At 40.4% G+C, this 17670-nt stretch overlaps 2 protein-coding genes across 8 annotated transcripts in view; both read left to right on the plus strand.

Annotated features, from left to right (window-relative positions):
- enpp1 (ectonucleotide pyrophosphatase/phosphodiesterase 1) overlaps positions 1–4313 on the plus strand; it is a 38402-nt gene extending 34089 nt beyond the window's left edge. For all 3 annotated transcript variants that reach the window (XM_008279493.1, XM_008279494.1, XM_008279495.1), the window contains 3 exons: positions 1169–1301; positions 3090–3234; positions 3396–4313. In XM_008279493.1, coding sequence (XP_008277715.1) covers positions 1169–1301; positions 3090–3234; positions 3396–3548 — 431 coding nt within the window. In that variant the 3' untranslated portion in view covers positions 3549–4313. The remainder of the gene's footprint in view (positions 1–1168; positions 1302–3089; positions 3235–3395) is intronic.
- Positions 4314–8213: 3900 nt separating this feature from the next.
- Positions 8214–17670, plus strand: part of sytl3 (synaptotagmin-like 3) — a 15201-nt gene continuing 5744 nt past the window's right edge. For 4 of the 5 annotated variants that reach the window (XM_008279496.1, XM_008279497.1, XM_008279498.1 and 1 more), the window contains exons 1-11: positions 8215–10264; positions 10834–11043; positions 12395–12462; positions 12776–12827; positions 12946–13012; positions 13105–13177; positions 13680–13807; positions 14190–14315; positions 14564–14733; positions 14840–14936; positions 15021–15191. In XM_008279496.1, coding sequence (XP_008277718.1) covers positions 10143–10264; positions 10834–11043; positions 12395–12462; positions 12776–12827; positions 12946–13012; positions 13105–13177; positions 13680–13807; positions 14190–14315; positions 14564–14733; positions 14840–14936; positions 15021–15191 — 1284 coding nt within the window. In that variant the 5' untranslated portion in view covers positions 8215–10142. Of the gene's footprint in view, positions 10265–10833; positions 11044–12394; positions 12463–12775; positions 12828–12945; positions 13013–13104; positions 13178–13679; positions 13808–14189; positions 14316–14563; positions 14734–14839; positions 14937–15020; positions 15192–17670 lie in introns of all 5 variants that reach the window. The other variant, XM_008279500.1, reaches the window with a different exon arrangement.

Genomic DNA, 17670 nt, shown 5'->3' on the forward strand with positions numbered 1-17670 from the left:
GGCGTGGTGTGTAGGGGGCGTGGTTTGCTGCGGCTTCGGGGACAGCACCGGCTGCAGTCAGGTATTATTGGGCGGGGCATGGTGTGTAAGGGGCCCGGGGGGCGTGGTGTGGAGGGGGCGTGGTTTGCTGCGACTTCGGGAACAGCACCGGCTGCAGTCAGGTATTATTGCCTCCTCTGGTACTTGATCACAGCTACTGTCGTGACAACTTAATGCATTGGCCATGCTGTCAGTGGAGAAAAGACTGCTCATAGAAAAGACCGCGTGTAGAATACATGTAACTCGGTGTAGCGTTGGACAAATCTGACATGAGAACCCCCTTGTTTATTATTTTTAAAGTCATTTTTGGTCACACACCTGTCTGACCACACCACAGCCACCAAACAGCATCTACCGCAGCCCGCTACGTGGGGCGTTTAGGTAGCATCAGGAAATCGTAGCGTCTGATAAGAAAATGTTCAGTCAAACGTTTTGCCTTTGACCAGGTGGGAGGTGCAACAAAATGAGAAAGTGGGTCGTACTGGTACTACCAGCGAAAAAGTTGGTCTGGAAGCCTGAATAGTGTTTTTTGTTTTGTTTTGTTTTGTTTTTCATTATTTTTGTTGTGTGTTTTTAGTTTGTACAGATCCTGTAAATATTGCTGAAAGTTTGATGAATGGTTTTGAAATTTAGTTATGGTAAGTCTTAATAATGTTAAACTAGATTATGATTAGAATATCCTCCAAAGGTAGAAAATTTGCATTCCAGCAAAGAGTTGTGTCTGATGTTACTCATATTCTAAATTCTAATTTAAAAAAAAAAAAAAAAAAAAGTCCCCCGACACACACACAAATTTTCACCAGCCGCCACTGATTGAGACACTGACGTGACGTTGGGTTGTCACTGCGGCCACCTGTGCTAGACAAGGAAACTCACGAATTTGATGTCCCATTTTACAGAAGTGCTGATGGTTGCATATGTTGGAAATCTCAATATTAATCATCTAGCAGATACTGCCCCCTGGTGGCTCATCACTTTTTGTGCACGAGAAGGGACAAAGAGCATGAACAATATTATTGCATATAGCGCAATGTAATGCTGTTATCATTGGCCTCTTTCTCTAGAGCACAGAATCCTCCATTGTGATACATTGCTGGAGCACTAAAATCTTTAGTGTGCATTTTCTCAGATGTCTGGGCCCATTTCCATGATGTCCTGCTTCCAAAATATTCACAACAGCTGAATGGAGTCAATGTCATGAGTGGGCCAATATTTGATGAAGACTTTGATGGAAATGTTGATGCAGTCGGAAAAATTTCTGGGTAAGTCAGCGACAGACACATGCACTCCTAGCCATCTGTTAAGGCTTTAATGTTTACATTCATTTGTCAATTAATCTGTTGGTTATTTTGTTCCTTAATCAAAAACTTGTTTAAATTGAAAAGTGTCAAAACTGCTTAATTGCTTAGTACAGTTGTACACACTCACATTTGAAAATAGTTAGAGAAAAAATGGCTTCGTTTGTCAGAAAATGTGCACATTAATTTTCTATCAGTCATTTAATTGACTTGTGTCTTCTCCTCTATCGATTGTTCCCCCATGATAAAAAGGTGAGCAAAAGAAGTGTAGCTTTATTTTGTAAATGTAATTAAAGATGCTTTGTACAAAATCACTTTAAAATGAAAAGAACAACTTTGAAAACAAAGATAAGTGATTTTACTGATTGGAAATGAATCATACATTCAGGTTAAGCTTCTCGTGAGTATTTCTCCTATTAAAACCACAGCTGTAAGATTTACAGGCAATCGTTAGCCATTCAGTTTTCTTTAATAATCAGTTCTTAAGAAGGAAGTGCTGTGCACACAGTGTGTAAGTGTATAATATTAAAAAATCAAAACTTTTTTGTGGTTAGGCCTACAGCAGCATTACCATTTCTTCAATTGATACATGTGCTTTGTCAGTGAAGTCCAATTCAGGCGACTGTAGATTAAGTAGAGATCTTTGTGAAAACTAAAATAAGATCGTTCTCTTCGGAAACACTTCGGAAATGTATAGTTGTAGCTCCCAAGGTTTAGATAGTCATGTACAAAAAGTACATATACTCGAAAAAGACTGTATACCATGGCTGCCTTGAGTTTCCAATAACTCTTACAGCTTTTAATTTTCTATGATAGATATGAAACAATTATGCATTTTGGCTCTTTCTCAGCTTTATTATAGATCTTCTATAAATGAGACAAAATTTGTTGAGTCAAAAATATACATACAGCAATGTGAATTATCTGTTTTGATGATGTAGAAAGTTGTGTTAATCAAATTTTCTCTGTGACATAACCTCTTACCTTCTCGTGAGTGATAACAATTGACTACAGCTGCTGACTTCTCTGAGCCAATTTAAATAGAACCCATTTAATACACTCAGTAGACTCAGCCACCAACAGTACAATGGGGTAGTTTGAGGAGCTAAGTACAGATCTGAAGAAGCAAAGTCACTTGGAGTCATTTTGACAATGCTTCAGATCCCAAAATCAATTGTTTGTAAGTATAAAGTCAAGTGGATGGCACAGTTGTGGCTTTGCCATGATCAGGAAGAAAACACCAGCTATCACCACCTGCTGAGAAACAATTGGTCAGGATGGTCAAGAGTCGGCCAAGAGTCAACCAAGAATCACCACAAAGCAGGTCTGCAAAGAATTAGAAGCTGCTGGAACACTGGTATCAGTGCATTCAGGTGTGCTTTACATTCCCATGGCTTAAGACATTGCTGTGCAAGGAAGAAACCCTTTCTTCAGCAAGTTTGCTGCTGATCGATGGACAAAGAAAAGGCCTTCTGGAGGAACGTTCTGTGGTCAGATGAAACAAAAATTAAGCTATCTGTCCACAATTACCAGAAATATGTCTGAGGGAGAGAAAGTGAGGCTTTTACCTGAAGAACCCCAAACCTGGCTGTTTTGGTGCCAGTGGAACTGTTTTACACAACTTATATGGAAAAATGAAAAAGGAGGATTACCTTCACATTTTTCAGGAAAACCTTTTATAAATGAGTTATTGTTGTTTTTCTGCACACGACACCTTAAAATGCAGCAGTTTTTTCATTCTTGACACTCCAGGAATGAGGCTCCCATCCCAACACATTTCTTTGTCATCCTGACAAGCTGTAAAAACTCGGCCTTCAGCCCTGTTAATTGTGAGGGTCCACTTCAAGTCAAGTCCTTCATCCTGCCCCACAGACCCGACCACACAGAGAGCTGTGCTGTGAGTAACACCACTGACTCCTCCTGCATGTTTGTACATATCAGTCCACTTCTGTAACAACCTACTGACAATCCTATAATGGAAAAATGAACTAAATAGTCGAGCACCCATTAATATGTTTTTTGCTCCTTGTTTCTTCTGTTCTTTCGGTTTCTTTTCAGAATGGGTCGGACTTGACATGGGTGGCGGATTGGCTGCAGTTTCATACTGCTCGAGTCCGAGACATCGAGCTTCTGACGGGACTCAGTTTCTACCACGACAGATTATCAGTGGAAGAGACGTTACAGCTCAAGACATTTCTACAGACTGCTTAAAATCAGAAATGTTGTCAAATGAAGCTTAAATTACCAAAGAAGTCATTTTGCTCTCCAGATGTGTGTCCATGTGGACACATAATAATCCAGAAACAATGGCTTTTACAGATGCCGCACTTATAACAGTTTACTGTTCAAGGACCAAATTGACCCCAACCTTAAGTTCCTTCCATTTTCCTATGTCTGATATCACATCAAATTTGACAAACATCACATGTGCAAAAGCTCAGCTTTTTATCATGTTTTTATAGATGATTGTACAAGAAAAGTCAAGTATATTTTCATGATTGGGGCATCTACATGCAAACAGATCTGGTAAATGCCTCTTAAGTGCTTCCTCAGATAAGAAAGTGGGTAGGCAGAAATAAAATAAAAGTGAAAACAAAGCATGTGATGATGAAAGAATTACTTATGTCACATGAATTCAATGGCAGCAGGAAACAGCATCTCTGATGGGATCTAAGGATTTGGAAATATTACCGTTTGCTGACTGAATCTTGCAGTATATCTGGAGAGGTGGCTGTGGCAGCTGGAAAACATCCAACATAAATGAGTTTTGTTTTTGCCAAATGTTGTCTTTTAATTTTTATGTTTTTTTCACTGGTGTTAATTTTAGTATTTTGTAAATTTCGAAGAAATGTCTGTGTGCATGGACAGTGCACAATAGCGGTGAGTACACTCCTGTGAAAAATATCACCTAAAAAATTAAAATTGTATCAGTGATTGCCTAATATTAAAAACACTGCTCCCACAGTAAGAAGTCAATGCAACATAACTCATTTCACATGTCATTACTAAGATTCAAATCTTTTATTTTTTTGATACTTCCTAAATCCATCTTTATTTTTGATGACACTCAACCCTCCTCAACATGAGTGGTACCACAAATTGCTGGATAGATGTTTTGTGCTCGTCAGAGATTATTTTATTTCAGCTATGCATGGCTGGAGGGGTTGTGTTGCTCTACCTTTTTCTTTAAAATCCCTAAGGTGTTCTATTAGATTCAAGTCAGGTGGCACCCCTTGCTAGGTTATAGTTTTCACTTTTTTGTATGCTTTGTAGCGTTATAATGAAGGACAATTCCTCATCATCTCATCTTGCCGGAATACTCCTCTGTCAATTCGTCTTTAAATGTCATCTCCAAAAACATTTTTGCACAGAGGCATGCCCCCATGTCATCACGCTCCCACTTCTGTGCTTCACTGTCAGGACAATACATATGACATTCACTGTCATAGTTCCAATCAGAAACACTTACCTGTCTGTTTTTTAGAGCTAGATTGCGCATGTAATGCATTCTTCATGACTTCCTTTTAGGAGGATGGCCATAGCACCTCTGATTAACTGTACTATGGCTTGTTTTCTACCCACTCATACTTGTGCAATTGTGTTTCCACTGATGGTCATTATTGTGAAGTCTCACAATTAGGTTTTTGAATTCCTCTGGCAATTCTCTTTTAAGTGGAGTCATGATGTAGATATACAGATAGACATAACCATACATAATACATACAAAGCTGGGAAAGTTCTTGTGTTTACTTTTTATGTTATATGTTTTATGTTTATGTTGTGTTTTTTCTTTGACTGGGTTGGGTCACAGAGGCAGCAGGTAAAGCAGGTAATTCCAGACATCTGTCTCTCAACCATGCTTTCCAGTTCATCCTGATGGATCCGGGGGTGTTGTCAGGCCGGATGAGACATGGTAAATGGTCTGCACTTATATAGCGCTTTTCTACCTTAGTGGTACTCAAAGCACTCTCATTCACCCATTCACACTCATTCATACACCAATGGTGACAGCTTCAAGTGCTACCTGCCATTGGGAGCAACTTTGGGTTTAGTGTCTTGCCCAAGGACACTTCGACTGTGGAGGGGGATCGAACCACCAACCTTGCGATTAGAGGACAACGGCACTACCGCCTGAGCCACAGCCGCCCAAGCCCATGGCTTGCTTTCCTCTTCACTACGATGGCTTGGTACAAAACCTGCATTACTGCTGATGCTGCACCTCTTCATCTCATGCTCTATTTTCTCGTCAATTGTGAATAAGATCCCAAGATGCTTAAACTGTAGAAAGACAGCAATCTTCCAGTTTCTGGCAGAGAACTATGACCTCGGGCTTGGAAGTGCTGCCTCTCATTCTGGCCACTTCACACTCGGCTGCAAACCACCCCAATGCAGTGAAGTTCATTGTCTGATGAAGTCAACAGAACCATGTCATCCACAAAAAGCAGAGACACAGTCCTGAGATTTCCAAACCGGTCACCCTCCTCACCCAAGCTGCGCCTTGAGATCCTCTCCATGGATGTCACATACAGGACTGGACATAACCATCAGAAACTTAACCTTTTTGTGCCAATGACATGAACACAGCTCTCACTTTGGTAGTACACAGACCAGCTTGTATCAAAGGCCCCAGTAACTTATAATTCCATATTACCCCGTACAAGGTCCCTCAGGGGATGCGGTCATAAGCCTTTTTTAAGTTCATGAAACATATGTGGAGTGGCTGGGCAAACTTCCATGACCCCCTCAGCAGCTCTGCAAGGCTAAAGAGCTGGTCCCCCGTTCTATGTCCAGGACAGAATCAGCATTGCTCCTCCTGAATCTGAGATTTGACAATCTATTGGAGCCTCCAGCACCCTGGATTAAACATTTCCAGATAAACTTAGCAGCGTGATCCCCTGATTGTTGAAGCACACCCTCTAGTCCCCCTTTTTAAAGATGAGAATGGCCATCCTGGTCTGCCACTATACAAACACTGTCCCCAATGTCCACATGAAACTGAAGAGGCATGTTAGCCCAGACAACCCAACATGTCCAGAGCCCACAGCATCTCAGGACAAATCTTGTCCACACCTGCTGCTCTGCCACCAAAGAATATCTTGACTACTCTGCCAGGATATGGGTGAGGCTTCACCTGAGTCTTTAGGCTCTGCTTCCTCAGCAGAAGACCTGCTAACTGGGTTAAGTGTTCCTTCCACCCCCTGACAATATCCCAAGTCCTGGTCAGCAGTATGGTGAACTAAGTTGATGGAAGTTGTGGTTGTACTTTTGTTGCACTGAGTTTCTACTTTGTGTCCTGCATTTTTCATACTGCATTTCTAAAGTATTTGTTTTTGATTTTTCATAAATGGTCTGCACTTACATAGCCATGCAAGGTGCTGCCTGCCATTGGGAGCAACTTCGAGTTCAGTGTCTGGCCCAAACACACTTCGACTGTGGAGCGACAGGGGATCGAACCACTGACCTTTCGATTGGAGGACAACCCGCTCTACCACCTGAGCCACAGCCACCCCATAAGAAGATATAATCTATTTGTCAACTTAAATAATGCAGTTGTTCAGCAGTAAGACACTGTGTGATCATTTGACAAGTGACTTTGCACAGGAGTGACTTGTTGGATACTCTATGTGTACTATATACATGGATCTCTTCCACCCTGGGGGTGCACTCCGACGGGGTGGAAGAGACTGGAATGCACAGGCAGCACTCGGCTGCTGATGCTAGTTTAGGATAGCAGTCGCAGTTCTGTTTCCATCCGTGTTTACTTCCATAAACACTGAGCACGCTCGCGGCGTGTGATGTTGTCGTGTCCTCTTCTGCGCACACGGGACACTTGTGGATCATATGAAGTTCATACAGGCGGTCACATACAAGCCACATTTAATTGGAAATATGAACGAAATTGCAAAAAAAATTGGATTTCCCCCAAAAATACGAATTGAGCATTACATACTGCAGTCTGAATGTAGCCAGTCTGTCGGATTGTTAAGTCACATAATACGTCCTCATCCTAAAATGTCAGGTCGGAGTCAGAATCCAAGGCTGTCTGTATGTTCAGGCTATTTTTCATGGGTTCCGTTGGTTTTTCCTAAAAACCTGTCAGATAGCAAGGTTTTCGGATTGTTAGGGGTCAGATCTGTATCTGTATCTTTTTGCATATCTTTGTAGTTGTTTTGTAAGTCTTTGAAAGCAGTTTTCAACTCTTGAAGGTATTTGTTTTTGTCTCTAAGTCCTTTGTCTCTTTGTTTTATCTTGCTTTGCATTTTGCCTCTCCATAGTCATTTTGTGTCAGCTTATGTGACATTCTGCTGGGAAGTTGAACCAACAAGTGTAGCTGATGGTTGAAAGTCTTCAGTTCAACTTCAGTACTTAATTGGAGATGAGGAGAGGCTGTCTGTGCCTGGTAGGCTACAAAGTAATCCATCTATGACTGTAAGCAAGTGTTTGTGGATATTTTTGGGACCAACATCCCCTTTGTACATTCTTTTATTTTTTTCTGTCTTGTGTGGAAGTTGATGTTGGCAGGTTTTTTTTTTAAATATATATAATTTATTTATTTATTTAGAAAAAAAGGACAATAACACAATTGTATGTAAAAACTCTTTTACACTAAAGTTGTTGCTTGTTATTCTTGCTTACAACCACTTCCACAGCCCCAATCTCTAGAACAGACTATTGCTGCAAAACACTTTCTGTGCACAAGATTTCACCAAAGCAAATGGAACCTTTAAATGAGAGCAAAATATGAGATACAGCCAGTGACAGTGACAATTGCTCGATACACTTCCTCCTGACTGCAACGGCATGTGTGAACTCAAAAAGGAAGGAAGCCGAGCTTTGTAAAACCTGACTGTGTGCATATAAGCTGCCACATCCTCAGGCTGACCACTCCAGCAATGCAGTAAGCCAGGAGGTAAGATCTTGCAGCTCTCTGCACCTCTTAACTCTGCGGTGACCTAGTTCTCATGTCACATACCTACAGTTGCTTTTCTTTTGCATGCTCTTGTAAGATGTGGACATTTGGCCCAACAGTGTTCTGATATGTCAGTTTAAATTTAGCAATACACCGGGGAGTGGGGGGGTTGACTAAATATTTTGCAATCCCATCTTGTTCTGCAATTGTGGTCAAGACAAAAATCTCAATTGAGTTCTGCACAAATGCACACTGAAATAGTTTTAATGAAGTGTTTTGTTACTTCAGTTTTGGTCCATGTGTTTTATTGTGTAGTTCACTTGAATCATTCTTCTCCGCATCTTACTCTTAAATGAATCTTTGCAAAAGTAGGTGTAGCTAAAGTGCTGCATATGTCTCTCCAAACAGTACAGTGCAATTTTGTGTTCTTGTAAGTCCAATTTTGTTGAGCTCTTTCTAGCTCATATGTAATTTTAGCCACTGTAAAGAGCTGCATATAGATGAGCTGCTGAAACTACTCAGAAGATCTCAGCATGGCTTCAAAAAGTCAGTAGGTTTTTATTTGGAATTTACTTGCGATCAGTCTGGCTCTAAGTATAGACATGCCCCTAGAGCTGACGTAAGGTATGTAGCTGTTAACTCAAGTCTTCCAGGAAGCTCAGCTCTGGGTGTAAAATGTGTGACTGGTTTGGTCTTTCTCACAGCATTTCGATGACATATTTAGATCCCACTGTAATCAGTCAGGTATCCTTTACGTTCACTGCTGTGGTAGCCTATTATGATCCTCCACCCTCTCTTCTCGGATGTCAGCTCAATCACCACTAACCACAGACAAGCTGAGTCATCCAGCTCATTTCATTGTAGAGGCATATATGAAATGAGTATACTTAAAATTCATATGAAGATGATCACCCCTAAACTGACTGTGAAAAGGACTTTATGAATCTCTATCATTAACATACAAAAGACAAGCTAAAAATGGAGAAAGACTGGAGGGAAAAGGAGCCATAATAAAAGTTATAGTTAGGAAAATTCCTGGAGTTTTCTCATACATCACTACATCTGGACATAATCTGATTCAAAACCCTTATAAAATCTAAATTTTCTAAATCTAAAAATTTTTATAAATGAGATACAATGTGTTTAATAGCCAGCTGTTTGCCCCCATTTCAGGCCAACTGCTTCCCTTGACTTTCAGCCTTTATGCTTAGCTAAGCTAACCAGATGAAGCTTTATCTTTTTCACAAACAAGAAAGTGGCATCCTCTAGTCTAAATCTTTACAAGAAAGTGAATAAGTATGTTTTTTGTAATGTTAAATTATTCATTTTAACATAGAGCCATCCGACCTGCAACAAAAGAATCTGGACATGGGTGCATGTCAACCATCAATAATGCAACAGTTGGCATTTGCTTTGTTTTTACAACCCTGCTGCCATGCTCATGAACCATGACTGCTCTTCCTGCAGCTTAGGAAGCAGCGATGGTTTGCCAAAACGACTGAATGGGAGGAGGATTATGAGGACACGAGCTGTGTGAGAGGAGATGAGAGGAAACTAATCATCATTTGGAGCTTGAAATATTACCCAATGTAATCTGTCATCACATCCTGTCCTGCATAGGTTCTGAGGTTACTGTGAAGCTGACTATCTGTGTCATCAGTTAGCAGACTTGTAAATTTTCCCCCACCTTTAGAGATATAACTATTAAAAGAAGGCATTGCCATAATTGTTGGGAACTGTTGCTAGTATTTATTCTCAGCCCCCAAAGACTAAAGCAGAGGTCTGAGGGTGGGTCTAGTAAGAGGGAGGGTTAAAGAGGAGAGGGGAGGAGTTAGGAACAAAAAGACAGTGAGGCAGAGGGGAGGCCAGAAAGAGAAAAAAAGGAGCAGTGACAGATGATCAGAGGCTGTTGTTTAAAAATGGACTTAAGTTTGCTTAAAGTTCTTGAAAAAGAGAGAGTCCTGGAGGTTCTTCGGAGGGACAAACAACTGCGTACAATTGAAGAGGACAGGATCAGGTGAGTCATTTCAGACAACTGTACATGTTCAGAATTGCTTCTTTATGATTTTGAAACAAGACTGAAGTAGCAGCCTTGGTGGTGATCATCAGAATGACCACAATAAGATGATGACAAAATTATGAGGAAAGCAACAGTGGAAACAAAAAATATTGTGATGTGCTTTTTACCTCAACCCTGTTTCAAAATCAAAATAAATTCATTGTGTTTGAGAGCTTTAAATGTGTCAGAAGGTAGATTTTGTTTTTGACAGAGCCAAGCAGCTTTCTTCTGATTCCAGTCTATTTTCAAATCTAAGGTAACTGTCAGTAGTCTTATGTTTAATACACAGTCATGAGAGTCATATCAATCTTTTCCTGTAACCCTCAGCAAAAAAAAGCAGAAGCATGTATACATTGTCCCTTTATGTGTTCCAAATTGATGCTGTTAAAATGGACTTTTAGTAGTTTGAAGGATGCATAGCACGTTTAAAATTGACTCAACATAGGTTTTACTCTTCAGTTGTTACAGAAGAAAAACTGTCTTTGAGAAGTTAGGTTTGACACTGACAGCTAAAAATCTCCCTTCAGAAGGATGAAGCATGAGCTGCAGGACCTTCGAAGGAAGGATGTAAAAAGTTTGGGCCAGCAGTATGGGGAGCGAAAGTGCGCTTGCTGCCAGAGACCGCTGGGGAAGTTGTGGAACTCAGGCGCAGTGTGCCGCGGCTGCAGCCACCGCATCTGCAGCATGTGCCGTGTGGGAGCAATAGACTGGAAGTGTGAGGTCTGCTATGCCTACAGGTAGAGAGACAAGCACCGGCCTGCTGCATTGAGAAATAAATTCTGTGACACAGAGGTGTTCAAATGACAGCACTAAATGAATATACACTGATCAGCCTCAACATTAAAACTACTGACAGATGATGTGAATAGCACTGACTATCTGTGTTGTCGTGGGAAACCTTGGGCACTGGTTGTCATATGGATGTTACTTTGACATGTACTAGTCTTGGTTACAGACCAAGCACACTTTCTGTATGGCAAGAGGGCTCCTAGACCATGAGGTGGCCACGTCACCACAGAATAAAGTTTGGCTTATAGAACTGTTTATGGGTCCTCGTGTTATTATTACACAGCAGTCTTGCCTACATATGCAAACAAAAAGAGAGAGTGACTTAAAAAACTGACCATTTTGCCTACAGAAATTAGCTTTTAAGAATTAAGGAGACCGTGTCACTCCAATATAAGTAATTGTTTCAGCTGGCCACCCCTATAAAAATTGTCTGGCCCAGCCACTGCCCTCAACACCAGCGTCTACCCTCAGCAGGATAATGCAGCTTGCGACAATGCAAAAGCTGCTCAAGGACAGTTCAATAAACATGACCAAGAGGGATCTCCTTTCCAAATTCCCCAGATTCCAAACTGATTTGAGTATTTGCAGGATGCACTGGAACAAGCCCTATTCATGGAGGACCCACTTCAGTGGGTGACTCAAAACAGGACCCAAATGAGCCACTGCCAGTGCCCTGGCCCGCGATACCACAGAAATACCTTAGAGGTTCTGTGTGCATTCCCCGACAGGGAGACCTACACAATATTAGGCAATGTATTATTCTTATTCTTATTCTTAGGTCATTTAAATGTTAAAGCTGATCAGTGCATATGTAAAGAGCAGTTAACAACTGTCTGTAGGTTACTATACTGACTTTATTTAAACAACAAGAGTGGTGACTGACCAAAACAAAAAGATGTACTTATGGTTATTTTCTAGAGTACAGAAAAAAACAGGAGAAAACAACATTCAATCACAACAAATGTGGATTAATTATGGATGTGGTCATTCATAGTGATTGTTTAACCTTGTCTGAAAACAGGATAATTTTCGTCAATTGGGTTGGTCAAGAAAAAAAAAGGTGTCTTTCACTACTTCAAATATCTGGTAAATCTGTCAAAAAAAAAAAAAAAAAAAAAGACTGAAACTGAAGCCTAAGTCAAGAGACATTAAGAATGCATGACCTAAAACAATGATGTCAGATAACAAGGAAAATTGTATTTGTTGCCTTTTTAGCAGTAGTACGTCTTGTTATTTTTGTCATTGTGTAAAAATTTCAACCTACTTATTTCACTTTTTTTTTTCTTTTCTTTTTCACAGGGTGGTGAAACTCAGATCAGGAGAGTGGTTTTTAGAGGAAAAGGCAAAAAAATTTCCAGTCACCACAGGTTTGCTTAAAATACTCAGACTGCAGTTGACTGGTTCCTTTTATAAAAAATAAATAAATAAATAACAAATCATTATTCTAATTGTCAATCTTTTGATAATATTCAGTTTACCTACAGTGATTTATAAAATATGAATGATCCCATTTGTTTGTTTGAGCTTTACTGCCTTTTGTATTTTTTTAATTGTTACATACTTTCCAAATGTGTTAGTTTTGCAAGCATAAAGTTACATATTTTATTTTTCTGACAAAATTAAGTCCATTCACCTTTTTCACAGTAGTGTAATCTTTCAAAATATTTATGTTCTTTACAGACAAATATGAGACGATTGGGGAAGAATTATTAAAAACCTACAATGTTCAAAGGTACGATTATATATATATATATATATATATATATATTATATTATATTTTACATGTTGATTTTGAGTGTTCAAGTTTTAATTCATTAAATGCATAACTTATTTCCCATGGTCTTCACAGTTATGTATCAGTCGTACCTCCAACTCCTCCACCCCACTTGGATTATCAAAATCTGGGCAGATCTGGGGTAAAGTACTGATTAAATATTCAGCATTATATTACTCTAAAATGTAAAATGTATGAACCGAGTACCAATGATTTTTATGTTTTGATTTGCAGGATTTGAAAAATCTGAAGCCTTTTACCACATCTTTGGAAAATCTGGTGGTTTCCTTTACAAGTCAAATGAAAAGTAAGTTGTTGCTAAACATTTTCTCACCTCAGCTAAATGGTCAGCATTTAAAGGATAAGAAAGTCTTTATTTGGTAGCTACAAAAACTGAAACACATTAAGTACTCTCAATGTGCATTTTGGTGAGATGTTGACTCTTCAGAATTAGAGACGATGTTTCCTGTGGATCTTATCGCAACATAGTCTGATCTCTTCATTGATTAGCAGGATATACGCACAAAAATAACCACAAAGGAAATTCGCCTGAAACGATGCAAACCCCCCGATTACATCATCATACCTACTGTATGAGCAGAAGTTACATAAGATAATGATAGAAACATATTGTGTATGCTGCAAAGGAAAAAAACATGCATCTTTTTGATCACTGAAAATATGTCCAAGCAGTGAACAAATATTCTTGTTTAGTTTTTGCTGTATTTGTGTGTTTTGTTTTGTTTTTCTATAAGCAAACACTTGCTTCTGGTTTTCTGAGTTTGGAGTGCCCGACTTTGTCGTTGCAGAGATTTCCACTTCTCAGAATGATGTGCGAGGACACTTGCTGAAAGTTGACAACAGCCAGAGAGGACCTTATTTCAACTACAGCACCCAGAAGAGCCTGTCTGACACCGACATTAGTAAATCTAGCAAAGTAAGTCTCACTCAGTCTCACACAGTCTTACAGCAAAAGTCCTTGAATACAAAAAACTCTGATACCTATCTGTTACATAACACGTGACTGGGTCAGAAGAGTTTTCAAATTCAAATTGGATCATGCAACTACTGAAAAAAAACCTGCAAAAGGGACTAATCTCAGATTTGTTTCTACTGTTGTTGAGAACAAATACCAGCAGAAACTGCCAGTCTCAAAGAGTGACAGTTGTTGGCTATTGTGCCATCACAAGTGCTCGCACTTGACCAAGTAATAACGTAATTGGTATTACATAACAAACCTATGAAATGCCTTCTGGTAAGGTTAATGGTATCAGTGAGTAAACGTGCAAGAAATAAACACATCCATCTTGTTTTTGCAGCTCTTTAAAGTCCCAAGTCTTCCAAATCTTTTCAAGAAAAGCAAAGACAGTGACCAGGACAGCTCCCCCACTGGGACAGAAGAAGAAACTTCCTTCAGTTCTGAGTACTCTGGAGGAGTAGAGAGAGTGAGTCAAAGCTGATGATTAGAAAGAAAATCAAAGCAACATATTGTGGTTGAAATATCATATTATTCATTAGGATCATTTCAGTCTCATAACTCACTGAATCCCCCCTTCTGTATGTTTACTTCAGTTGAATTAAGCATAAATTAAAATTAAGTGTTATAATGTGTCTGTCTGTCTTTTTTTAAAAAAAAAAAAAAAGAAAGAAAGAAAGAAAATGGAAAGGTACATTCTGTATTTTGTGCCCTCAGGGCAGTAATGGAAGCATCAGCACAGACTGTGGACTCGTTGAGAACATCACTGTAGCAGGAGAGTTGGAACTGGCTCTGGCCTACAATACCACCACGTCCAGTCTGGACATCACTGTCGGCACCTGCAGAAATCTCACTTACAGAGACAGCAAGAGGAGGAAGTGTCACCCGTAAGAACAATTTAATATTATGTTGTGCATCTTATACACTGTGGTCCCATTTTCTTGTGTGATGCTCAATCAAAACCTCAGCATCCTGTATTTATTTTGCATGTAGATATGTCAAACTCTGTGTGCTGCCAGACAAGAGTGTCAAGCTGAAGACAACAGTCAAGAGAAACACGACAGATCCAGTTTACAATGAACTTTTAAAGGTATAAAAAAAAAAAAAAGAAAAAGAATATCATCAGCCTCAGTTCCTGCATCATGCCTAAAGTTCCTGATCTAATTTTTGACAGTATGACATAGAGCGCCATCTGCTGTTTGGAAAGAGACTGCAGGCTTCTGTGTGGCATTCAGGAACTCTGAAAAGAAAAGCGTTTCTTGGCGATGTACTCATCCCACTGGATGGCTTGATGTTTGAGGACAAGGCCTCCCAGAGCTTCAACTGGTATCCGCTGTGTCTGAAGGTAAAACACTTGTACAACTGTGAGTTTCTCAAGTGGCAATCCTTGAAAAAAAAAAAATCTAATTAATTTAAGTTTTCATGATGCATCAATACGGAGCCCGGCTGGTGACATCGATATGAAATAAAAATGACTCGTTCGCATGCATTAGTAAATCGTGGCCACGAGTTATTAATGCATGGGAACGAAATAGTTAAATTGTGGCCTTGCACTACTAATATGAAGAAACAAGAGAAGTTGTGGAGCAAATTTCACAGTGCGGTCATACCAGCTGTTGAATTAAGGATAACGCGCGTGCTTGCATGAAACATGGAGCATTTTGATTTGATTTGATTTTAACCTTGGAATGAACTACACCGATATCCTGCGATCTCTTGCGATGAAACACCGTGAACAACTATGTCGTTCGCACGCGACTAATGCGTGGGAACGAGTAATTTTTTTTTTGTTATTTCTTATCGATATCACCAGACGGGCTCCGTACATAAAAATACATTTAAAAAAAGAAAATACTTACTAGGCCATTAGACTGCAAACAAATGGTCATACATGTAACCTTTTTTGACAGTCTGCCAGTTAAAATGTCACGTGTGACATTCGTGCAAGTGCATGATAATTATTATGAGATTGTTTTGATGTCGGTGGTGTCACCTTGCAGTTTGAAGATCCTGGGTTCAAATCTCAGCCTGGGATCTTTCTGTGTGGAGTTTGCATGTTCTCCCTGAATGGGTTCTCTGGCTTCCCCCCACACAGTCCAAAAATATTCATTCATCCATCTATTATCTATACATTGCTTAATCCTCACTAGGGTCGCGAGGGGGCTGGAGCCTATCCCAGCCGCCTCAGAGCGAAGGACACCATGGACAGGTCACCAGTGTATCACAGGGCTACACAGAGAGACAACCAAGCACACTGACATTCAAACCGATTGTGGCGAGTGGGCGTGCGGGGGCGCTACGAATAGATTGCCTAAATAATAGACTAAGGGGAAATAAGTGTTGACCGACAGCGCCACCTGGGTTTAAGGTTCACACCCAGAAAACCGACACTACTCCTTGTTCACTCACAGCAAAGCACACAGGTTCGCAACACACTGGGTGAGACGTGGTTCTACATTATAAAAATAGATTTTATTTTCTTACAATAGTTAAAATACATTAACAGAATTTAAAATATAGAATTTAAACCACAAAAATCCCACATCCCACAAGGCAGATTCAAAAGAAAGCAAGCCAATGAAAATCAAGGACAATCATGCAAAGCAAATAAGAAATCAAGAAAACCATGCAAAAAAAGGAGAAATAAATTAACTCAAGAAGCAATCCTTGCAAACGCATGCAAAATAAAGAAAACAAACTCAAAACACAAACCATAACAAGGCAAAACAAAATCACACAAGCTAAACAAGGCGACACAAAGCCCAACACAGGTAACAGAAGCAAAAACAGCAAACCAAATGAAGCGAAGCCAAGCAAAGGAAAGCTGAGCTATGCTAGGCAAACTTAAACAAAATATAAGACAACTAACCAAAATAACACAAAAAAATATTACAAAGGCAAGACAAAGAATGCTGCCAGGTTATGTGATGTATGTTGCATGTATGACTCCGACCAGTAGGGGGAGTCACGGCACCAGTGTTTGTGTTTTGAACCTGCTGTGTATGAGTAAGAAGACGAGCAGAGTAAAGAGTAAGTTTGTTCGAAACGTGTCTCTCGTTCATGTTTTAAGTAACATAATATGACAGGTTAGGTGAGGCAAAGTGGAGCAAAGTAAAATGATACAAAGCAGAGCAAAGCCGCAGAGCGACGGCGATGCTAACACCGGCAAAGCAGCGGAGCGCCGCTAACCAAAGCAAAGCAGCAGCGGTCCCAACATGCAGCCACACCTCCAGTCACAGCCTCGTTCAGCTGTGTTCAGTCGTCACCTGAGGGAGAGGTGAGGGACACGCTCTTACGTAGCGGCAATAGCAGAAGACACCAAATTACAATGACCGAACAGGTAGCCGCGAGCCAAACGCGCCGGCACGGGGTCCGCGACACTTGCGGCTGCGTGGAGCGCCGCCGGTACCTGACAAGCGACAGCAAGGCGACCCGGAAGTGGGCGGTCTCAGAGCCAAGAGCAAGAGGCACCAAGATGGGCACCGCACCCTGATATGGAGTGCCCTCAAGCGGTGATAGGTTGAATAGCACACTCACATGAGGCGCAGAAATGAGGCTTCATCCTGCCACGCTACGTATAATTTAGAATCCCCAATTAACCTCAACATGTTTTTGGACTGTGGGAGGAAGCCAGAGAACCTGGAGAGAACCCACACTACACAGGGAGAACATGCAAACTCCATGTAGAAAGATCCTGGGTGTCCTAACCAGGACGCGGGAACTTCTTGCTGGACCACCTTGCAGCCCAGTCCAAAAACATGCTGAAGTGAATTGGTGATTCTACTAAACATAGAGAAAATAAACTGAAACTTAAGCATCGATCT

The sequence above is a fragment of the Stegastes partitus genome, unplaced genomic scaffold, assembly GCF_000690725.1.
Source record: "Stegastes partitus isolate 25-593 unplaced genomic scaffold, Stegastes_partitus-1.0.2 Scaffold161, whole genome shotgun sequence".
Lineage (NCBI taxonomy): Eukaryota > Metazoa > Chordata > Actinopteri > Pomacentridae > Stegastes > Stegastes partitus.